Source organism: Sciurus vulgaris (genome assembly GCF_902686455.1).
Source record: "Sciurus vulgaris genome assembly, chromosome: 8".
Lineage (NCBI taxonomy): Eukaryota > Metazoa > Chordata > Mammalia > Rodentia > Sciuridae > Sciurus > Sciurus vulgaris.
In genome coordinates this window covers 134,971,291-134,982,012 of record NC_136468.1, presented here as the reverse complement: position 1 = coordinate 134,982,012, position 10,722 = coordinate 134,971,291, and the positions used below count along the sequence as shown (strand labels likewise).

General features: G+C 40.2%; 1 protein-coding gene across 1 annotated transcript; it reads right to left on the bottom strand.

Moving 5' to 3' along the window:
- Positions 1–1,054: 1,054 nt before the first annotated feature.
- LOC306668968 (NF-kappa-B inhibitor-like protein 1) lies at positions 1,055–2,441 on the bottom strand. The gene has a single exon (XM_079152672.1). The coding sequence runs from the start codon at positions 2,410–2,412 to the stop codon at positions 1,267–1,269; it is 1,146 nt and encodes a 381-aa protein (XP_079008798.1). The 5' UTR covers positions 2,413–2,441; the 3' UTR covers positions 1,055–1,266.
- Positions 2,442–10,722: the final 8,281 nt, after the last annotated feature.

The following is a 10,722-nucleotide window of genomic DNA, read 5'->3' as shown; positions in this document are numbered from 1 at the left end:
ATAAATTCATGACACAATGGAAGATTTATCACCTTAAGATTGTGGCAGGGGGTGATAGGAATTGAACCAGGGCCTCATGCATGCCAGGCAAGCACTTTGCCACTAACAACATTCCTCAGACTCTTAAGATGCCTTAAAAGAGTTGGAATTAAGGATAACAAAGACGACACACAGAGAAAGGGAGGAAGCCGTAATGTGTAGGGAAGCAATGAAAAATCAGATGCACTTAAAATTAATGCTTTTTTTCAAAATTCATGGTAAAATAGTATTTGAGAAAACATATTATACACATGAACCAGACACAATTAACAAAATAAAGAATAAAATAAATTACTCAAGTCTTCTTTTTTCCTTTCCTATTTGCAAGTTGGAATTGTCACTATTTTGATCATGTTCCATGTATAAATGCCAGATTCTTGATTCAACCTATTCCACTTCTGTAGATCTTTAAGTGACTTAAGAGGAAATTCTGTGGTCAAGAAGGTATGAGCATGTAAAAGCGAAAAATGAGAGTTCATTTCTATTTAGCATAAAGAAGACATAATGAGACAAAAACGGTAAATAAAAGGAAAATGGTTCATCAATGCAAATGTAGATACTGGCACACTGTTAAACCCAACAAAATATAAAATAAAGGTCTAAACTTTTTTAAGGGATTAAAGCATGAGTCTTTGATCCTGGTATAGTTTAAAAATATACTTATGTATCTTTTTTTTCCATGGTATCTAAACACCCTTGAATGCTGTTATGAAATAATGTTAATTTTGATTTTGGACCACATGCAAAGTAAAAAATATTTTCAATTACAGAATGGGTTTATGTTCTTTTGCTTTGAAATATATTAAAGTAATAGCCATTTTACCTTTCCCCATTTAATGACTTTTTTAAAAATATTTTTAGATGGTATAGACCTTTATTTTATTAATTTATTTACATATGGTGCTGAGAATCAAACCCAGGTCCTCACACATGCTAGGCAAGTGCTCTACCACTGAGCTACAACCCCAGCCCCATTTAATGATTTTTTTTTTTTTTTTTTTTTTTTTTTGAGATGTGGAACCAAGTCTTATTAGGAAGTGGCAGAGTCAGGAGCAGTGGTAGAGGCCCATATGCCCCCCACCCCCGCTAGTTACAAGTTTCATTCCCACCCATATCCTCTCCACGTGGCATCTGCCTCTTCCTTGTCCGTCCCCATCCCTGACCTTACCTTTCCTTCTGCCCGCCCCTGAGCCTGCATCCCCACAGTTTCTTGTTCTTTCACTAGGGTCACTTGAGGGCCTCTGCGTGGCGATTGAGGGCCTGAGAAAGGGCTGTCACAGCTCCCATCACACGACCCAGCTCCCAGGTCTCAATCTGGCTCCGGAATCGCTGCAGGAATCGGTCAGGGTGCCAGCGGACCTGCTGAACCCTCAAGTACCTTCTTAGAGCTCCCTGTTCCTCCAATGGCGGACCCCTGGCCACCAGGGCTGCAGCCATGGCCTCTGGGTCCCCTCCCCCAGGGCAGGGCCAGGGCACATCACCAAAGCGCCAGAGGTTGCCCCTTCCCGCCCCTCTGGGGTGCTCTGCTCTGGGCCCAGCCCTGGCTGGCTCGGACCCTTGGTCCCCTCGAGCCTCTTGGGCCCTCCTGGCTCGGCTCTCACGCAGTTCTTCCTCCTTGGTTCGGGCTCGCTCTCGGAAGAGACGCTGTTCCTCCTCCTGTTGTCGCCAGCTGTGACTGGAGCCCTCAGCTCTTGGGGGTCGGCAGGATCCCTCTACTTCCCGCTGTTGCTGTTGGCGCTTCTGGGCATGTTCCCGGGCCATGCGGTCTGACCAAGCTGAGAAGGACTCGAGTTCCTGGGTCTCACGGGAAGCATCATCTTCAAACCTCCCAATGACCTCCTGCCACTCATCCTCTAGCTCGCCCTGCAGTTTCTGTCTCCATTCCTGCTCTTTGGAAGCCTCATCTTCTTCCTCCTCTTCAGCAGAATCCCATGGAGGGCCCCAACCCAGAATTTGCCCAGGAGTCTCCCCGTCCTTATTCTTTATTCCCATTGCAGAGGGACAGCGACTCAGCAGTGGTAAGAAGAAGTCTGTGTAGGCATCGGGGCCCTGGCGGGCAGCAGCGTGCAGCGCCGTGTCCCCATGGCGGTCCTGGTGGGCAGGGTCAGCCCCAAGGCGAAGCAGCAGGCACAAGGCAGGAGCATCATGGCGGGCACAGGCCCGATGCAGTGGTGGGGGCTGCCCAGCATCCACATCAAGACCTGGGTGTCGCTGGAGAAGGGCCTGGGCCCGGACCAGCCGTCCTGCAGACAAGTAACGACGGAAGCGACGCTCTCGGCGTTGACGGCGGGAAGTGGAGGCCATGGAACTCTTGGGCCGGCAGACAGATGTAGAGGCTTCTTCCTCTGGGACCTGGGGGGAGGGGTTACTCATCAGACCTTCCCCCGCCCCGCCCCCCAAGTACCCCCCATTTAATGATTTTTTAAAACTCCCAGCATCTTTATTTTATTGATTCTTTTTAGTTCGGCGTATTCCAGAACTTTACTACAAGTTTATACCTGGATTTGAGGAACTGTGGAGAAAAATGTCAGTAAGCCTTTCATTTTTCCTAAGGTTGAATAGTGTGAGGCGCATCTCTGAAGTGATTGTGGTATATAGGATTCAGTGGCATCTCCCAACATCTTGTACATATGTGTGGAACAACTTTACAAATACTAGGCAAGCAAGTCCAAGACACAAAAATGCATTCGTTTTCTCTCCTTTTTAATATACTGGCATACATTTGATGACTAATCAAATCTTGATTTTTTTTTCTTTACCTAAGTCCAGTTTCTCTTATAATTGATTAATTTTAATCAATTAATTATTACATTTGTTACTGAAAAACTCAGCCATCAGTTCTTGGCATAGAGGTGACAATAGTTGCTTAATTAAAAGACATTATTTTCTGCTTAAATTATGTTCTGTTCTGGCACAAGTTCATTTTCTTTCAAAAACAAATATATTTCTTAAAATAATATTGAATAATTGTGGGGCTGTGGTTGTGGCTCAGTGGTAGAGCACTTGCCTGGCATGTGTGAGGCCCTGGGTTCGATCCTCAGCACCAATATAAATAAATTAATAAATAAATAACCTATACAAAATATTAAATAATTGCTACAGATTTCCAGGAAAATTTTAAAGAAATAAATGATTTTATGGAAATGAATCCAATCTTAAGGGTAATTTCAGCCACTATAAAAATGGCTCAACATTTGTGGAAATTTTAAATTGTTTACCATTGAAAATATGCAGTAACCCAGGATATTTTTTTTTCTTCTCAGAGATTTTTGAACTGAGGTTCCACAAAAACCATAAACACTGTCTACTTTCATTACTGACCAGTACTGAAAATGTCCATGCTCAAAGGATATTTCCTTTGTTTTATTCAAATAACTCATTTAGTTGTATGGGTTATAAAAATATTTTTAATTTCTAAATACCTATTAAAATACATTCTACAATTGATATTATCTTAGTCTCAATTTTACTGACAGTTTAGCAGTATTCCCTGTCTACAATGTAACACAACTGAATTGGTTGCAAAATCAATTAGCCTTACTTTTTCACTTCTTTCCACTTCAAAGTAATATGAGGTAGTATTGAAACCATCCCCATTAACAACTTAAAACATACATCTCAATCTCATTTCTGTTATTTCTCCCTCTTACTGAACAAAAGAAAAAGAAAAAGAAAAAGGATATGGATCATTCTCAAGTTTCTTTTCTTCCCTACATACTTTGATTTTAGATGGAAATTAATATTTGATAATAAATCCAAGTATGTAGAGAAGAAAACAAAATCATATTAAAAGAGATTTACTTGCTAGTTGAAATAAGTCAGACTTAGAAAGTTCAAGGTCAAATGTTTTATACGTGGAAGCTAGGGAGAGGGGAGGGAATAAGAAAAAAGGGTCTCATGAAAATAAAAAGAAGACCAATAGAATAGAGGAAGAGGATCAAGAGGGAGGGAGGAGAGGAGGGCATAAAGAAGTATTGGGTAAAAAATCTACCAAATTATGTATATTATATATATTCATATGACTCACTGTTCATACATATATATGTTCATACACGGACGTAGCATAACATAACTTTAATGCACTAAAATAAAGAAAGCAATAATAGGGGCTGAGATTGTGGCTCAGTGGCAGAGTGCTTGCCTAGCATGTGTGAGGTACTGGGTTTTGAACCTAAGCACCAATTAAAAATAATTAAATAAAATAAAGGCATTCTCTCCTGCTACAACTACAAAAAATTTTTAAAAAAGCAATAGATTCTTCTGTCTGTCCTACTCACTTTCTCTATCCTCCTGGCTTTCCACTCTCTCTAGCGCATGCCCTTTCTTTTCCTTTCTATTTTCCTCTCATTTTCTCTCTTACCCTGCAGGGAGACACTGTTTGCTTAATAAATTCCCTTATGTGATTTCCCGTGTCTGGCATGGTTTCGTGGGATTTCCTTACATCTGGTGCCATGACTCGGATGGGTCCTTCCACTGTCATGAGTGGAACCCCATCTAAGCCCCAGTGCCCCCAGGACACGGCTCCACCTTCCATTCTGCCCACTCTGCATTTATCACCAGACTTCAGGTTGGTGAGTCCGCGGGCTTATCTGCCGGGTGGATTCCTGATTTTATGGTGGAGATCTCTCTCAGGGTTGAGACTCATCTTGTTCGCCCTCGAAAACCCTGATAGCAGGTCCTCAACTCTTCTCGACTTTTGCCTGGCCCCACATGCTTGTGTGACAACACAATCAATGTGCTGCCCTTCATCTCCAGCCCAGTACTCTGGCCTCGGGACGCCCTGGCCACAGACTCGGCTGCATCAGTCCCCCATCATGGAATCTGGGTCCTCCAATCTGGCAGATTCCCACCCTGGGAACCCTTCGCCTGACCCCCAGTACTTAAAGCCATCAAAATCTGTTTGTGTAATGACACACAGCTTCCGTGAGCGAGCCGGGGATGGAAAGGGATTCCTTACCTTCAAGTCTCTTCTTTCTCGCTTCTCAGCAATTCCTGCAGGATCAAGTGCCTCCAGACCTGCTTCTCCATCTTCCCCTGCTTCCCCATGTAATATAAGCAGCCCCATTTGCCAAGTAGTGGGAGATAATTGTTTAACAATTTTCTGCGTCCAAACCTAAATTAAAGGCTTGCATACCTGGAAAATATGAACACATTTAAATTGAACCTCTTTAAATCATGTAAATTAAAAATATTTGGATCCATTTTTAAAATTTTAATTTTTATGCGTGCTTATGTTTAACACAAAAGCAAAGGCCTTGTAATATTTATCTCCATTGCAATGTAATGGATATTCAAAAACAACTCTACAGTTGGATAAAAAGAACTGATCAAAAATCATTAACCTAGGTATGTAGGATCAAAATTGTGAGCTCAAAAATATAGCATTTAAGAAAAACAAAAGTCCTAGAAGAAAAATGATAATGATTATTAATTAAAGCATGAGAAAATGAGAAGGAGAGAAAAGGTGAAAGGGAGAAAAGTATTCTGAGTTGTAGCCCAGAAGAAATTTAAAATGGACACTATTTTCCTTGGGCTTCAGAATGATTTCCCACAATGCCTTCCTCCATTTACATTTCAAAGCAGAAAATTTATCAAGCTTCTGTTTTCCAAATTAAACTTGTCTGCAATGGTAAATCTATCATTTCATGTTCTACTATAGGACCTGTCATCAATAGGGTATATGTAAAATGACATTTAAGAAAGAGTGTAGTGCACAGTAGCAAAATGGATCAACAGTGACTGAAATTGGGGTCTCTGATGACCTCATGGCTGTGGCATGCCTGGTGCCTGGGAGTGCTCCTGTGCAGGGGCACAAGATGCCTCACTGCTGTGGCAATACATTGATCCCAGCACACAGCTCTTGGGCAGGAAGGAATTCTTTTGCTAGATAACCAGTGTTTCATCAGCTCCCTTCTCTGGTTCCTGCCCACCTGACAGTAACTTTGGAACCTAACATTGCACATATATAAAGATGGCTGACATAACTCTTTAGATCCGTGTTTCCATCAGAGAACAGAGCTCCATCTGATCTCAGCTTAATCTTCAAAATCTGTGCTTATAACCCTTTATTTTCTAATACTCCTTTGCCCCTCACTGAAAAGCCCCACGTTACCTGAGATAAGGCTCTGCCTCACAACCCTGCTAGACATTACAATGGCTCCAAAGTAAGCCTGACTTTAACTCATTTAAAGTTGTGTTCAAAAGTTTGATGTTTGTTGTAAAGATGACTGTGATCTCAAACGGGAACTCAGCAAAATTCAAGATAGCTATTGCACAAACTGAATGTTTTACTGTTGGTGATTCCATTTTGTATTTTCCTTGTAAACTCTAATTGTTGCCTGATCAATATTTTGCAGAAGTATTGCTTCAAGAGTGAACATCATAAATTAACTTGGAATAGTAAGCCATCACCTCTAGGACAGATATGTAAACCCCAATTAGATAAAAGGGGGTAAATAACTGTAAAGTTATAAACATTGAAGCTAAAGCCCAGTACTCTTACTTTATGACTGGTGAGACTGACTTGCTTGATGGTTAAGATCAAACTTAGAGAATTGAGATAAAATACAGAGGTCAAGAAAAGGTCCATATTTGGGTCTTGCCCTCAAAGTCAGCCTGAACCCAAGGAACAAGAGGACTTCTCCAAGGAGATTGATGAGACCACTAGAGGATGAAAAATCACTCAGTGCAACCTGCTGCAGAGGAGGGTCATGGAAAAAGGGAGACATCCCTGCTGCTTTCAAGAAAAGCCACCTCATGGAGGAGACCCTGCCTAACCAATGGCACTAATGGAGCTAAGAAGCTGCTCTTTCGTTCTCTATGAGTGAACTCAGCTGACTCTTAACAGACAGGAACAGTCACTTTGACCAGCTTGATCTTAAACACCTAGCAAAACAGTTAAAACCCAAAATATAGCCATTCTTGGGCATTTAAAAGAAATAATAGTTAAATATAACTTAAGATGTACACGTGTTAGTCCACTAGAATAAAGACTAAAAGCTACAAAAGAGAGATTCTTAGGCAAATGTGCCTGATAACTATCAAGAGAAACTGCCAGAGTCAGAAGCTTTTAGTCAGTTTAGGGCCTGCAGACCATCCTAAGCTACACTGGTAGATTAATTTATGTTTGCTCATATAATTATCTAGCCCTAAGTAACAGAAGTATAGAGATCTCTACTAAATGTTGTGTTTACATTCCTGATAAACTGGACAAAATTAAAGTTCCCAAATAAAGGCCCTGTTCTCTCCAGCCTTTGCTAGGCCTTGTTATGGGAACAACTTCTCAGTTCTTTCCACTCCCTGGTGAGGATTATTGACTTCTCTCATCTTTATGATATGCATTGGCATGTTTCCAGATTCGGCAACATTAATACTGTATCAATCTCATTTCAGTACTCATGTCTTTTTGTTCTTCTGTCATAGAAGCACCCATCCCCAGATGCTTTACACCTGCTCTTCCCAACCGGACTTCTACCATGAACCCCTCAATTAACCCAATTCTAAAAAGGGAACTCCAAACTGCTTGCCCCATGCTGCCCGCTTCCAAGCTCAAAGAAGCCAGATCGGTCATCACCCCTTTTCCCTACAGCAGGGAAGGAGTTCCTAGAATTAGAGGGGTAATGAAGTCAGAATTGGGGACAGGCAGAATAGTGTAGAAATAGGAGATCTGTCAAATCGAGGAAATAAAGTCCATGAAAATCATCTGCCTTTGGAAGTCTGGAAGGAGAATGAACTTTTTACATCTCACCTGCAAAACCAACCCAGTCACTTAGGCAGGAAGGAGAGAAGGCTTCAAAAAGAACTGGAGAGCAAAGAATTTCTTATAAAAAAAGAAATGGGGGAGCAATCAAAGATGCCGGACTAGAGGGTGACTGCATCTCCAGTCGCTCCAGAACCCAGGATTCAAGAAGGGGAGGCATTGAGAGACTCAGACTAAATAGAACCATGGGATGAGTCTCCCCCACCCAGTGAAGCTCAGCCAGGCAGCAGGCCCGGATTCAGGTGGCTTATTAGAATAGGACAGGGCAGATAGAGTTTCCCCCAGGCAGCTCTGAGCACTCTGGTGGGGGGCTCCTCCCACAGGGCCAGATTCTCCAGCCTCATGGAGCAGGCCCCCCAGTGAGAGCCTTTCTGCACAGAAGCGCACGGGGCAGAAATGTCAGAAAGGGAGTTCAGAATGTACATAATTAAAACAATCAGGGATGCAAAGGAGGAGATGAAAGAACAAATGCAGGCATTAAATGATCACACCGATCAACAGTTAAAGGAGCAATATGGGAAGCAAAACAGCATTTCAATAAAGAGTTAGAGATACTGAAAAAAAAAACAACAGAAATCCTTGAAATGAAGGAAACAATAAACCAAGTTAAAACTCCATAGAAAGCATAAACCAATAGGACAGAACACCTGGAAGACAGAACCTCAGATATTGAAGACAAAATATTTAATCTTGAAAAAAAGGTTGACCAAACAGAAAAGCTGGTAAGAAATCATGAACAGAATCTACAAGAATTATGGGATGTCATGAAAAGGGCAAATTTAAGAATTATTGGGATTGAGGAAGGCTTAGAGAAACAAACCAAAGGAATGAACAATCTATTCAATGAAATAATATCAGAAAATTTCCCAAATCTCAAGAATGAAATGGGAATCCAAGTACAAGAGGCTTATAGGACTCCAAATATACAAAATTACAACAGACCTACACCAAGGCACATTATTATGAAAATAACTAACATACAAAATAAAGACAGAATGTTAAAGGCTGATAGAGAAAAGAATCAGATTACATTCGGGGAAATCAATAAGAATATCAGCAGATTTTTCAATCCAGACCCTCAAAGCTAGAAGGGCCTGGAACAACATTTACCAACCCTGAAAGAAAATGGATGCCAACCAAGAATCTTATACCCAGCAAAACTTACTTTCAGATTTGACGATGAAATAAGATCCTTCCATGATAAACAAAAGCTAAAGGAATTTACAAAAAGAAAGCCGGCATTACAGAACATTCTCAGCAAAATATTCCATGAGGAAGAGATGAAAAACAATGATGTAAATCAGTAACGGGAGGAACTAGCCTAAAGGAGTAGCCAAATACAGGAGAAACCAAATCATGTCAAAAAACAAAAATGAGTCCAATAACTAGGAATACAAATCATATCACAATAATAACCATGAATGTTAATGGCCTGAACTCATCAATCAAAAGACATAGACTGCCAAATTTGATTAAAAAGAAAAATCCAACAATATGCTGCCTGCAAGAGACTCATCTCATAGAAAGAGAAACGCATAGACTAAAGGTGAAAGGATGGGACAAAACATACCATGCACATGGACACAGCAAAAAAGCTGGAGTATCCATCCTCATTTCAGATAATGTGGACTTCAAGCCAAAACTAGTCAGAAGGGATAAAGAAGGACATTACATACTGCTTAAGGGAAGCATAAATCAGCAAGACATAACAATCATAAACATCTATGCCCCGAACATTGGCTCATCCATGTACATCAAACAAATCCTTCTCAATTCCAGAAATCAAATAGACCACAACACAATAATACTAGGTGATTTTAACACACCTCTCTCACCACTGGATAGATCGTCCAAACAAAAATTGAATAAAAAACCATAGATCTCAATAACACAATCAACAATTTAGACTTAACCGACTTATATAGAATATACCATCCAACAAAGAATGAATACACTTTCTTCTCAGAAGCACATGGATCCTTCTCTAAAATAGACCATGTTTTATGCCACAAAGCTAATGTTAGCAAATACAAGAAAGTAGAGATACTACCTTGTACTCTATCAGATCATAATGGACTGAAATTAGAAATAAATGACAGAATAAAAAACAGAAACTTCTCCAATACTTGGAGATTAAATAATACACTATTATACAATGAATGGATAACAGAAGACATCAGGAGGGAAAATAAAAAATTCTTAGAAGTAAAAGAGAACAAAGACACATCATATCAAAATCTCTGGGACACTATGAAAGTAGTACTTCGAGGAAGATTTATTTCATGGGGCGCATTCAACAAAAGAAGTAGAAATCAACAAATAAATGACTTAACATTACAGCTCAAATCCCTAGAAAAAGAAGAACAGACCAACACCAAAAGTAGTAGAAGACAGGAAATAGTTAAAATCAGACAGAAATCAACAAAATTGAAACAAAAGAACAATTGGAAAAATTAACTAAATAGTTGGTTCTTTGAAAAAATAAACAAAATTGATAAACCTTTAGCCACACTAACAAAGAGAAAGCGGGAGAAAACTCAAATTACTAAAATTCGGAATGAACAAGGAAATATCACAACAGACACAAGTAAAATACAAAACATAATTAGAAGCTATTTTGAAAATCTATACTCCAACAAAACAGAAAACCTGGAAGATATCAACAAGTTTCTAGAGACGTATGAATTACCTAAACTGAACAAGGAGGACATACACAACTTAAATAAATCAATTTCAAGCAATGAAATAGAAGAGGTCATCAAAAGCCTACCAACAAAGAAAAGTCCGGGACCAGATGGGTTCTCAGCTGAGTTCCACAAAACCTTTAAAGAAGAGCTCATTCCAATACTCCTCAAACTATTCCATAAAATAGAAGAGGAGGGAACCCTCCCAAACTCATTCTATGAAGCCAATATCACACTGAT

Bases quoted from the DNA above. Each gene is read 5' to 3' on its own strand.
- LOC306668968 (XM_079152672.1), bottom strand. From the start codon at position 2,412: ATGAGTAACCCCTCCCCCCAGGTCCCAGAGGAAGAAGCCTCTACATCT.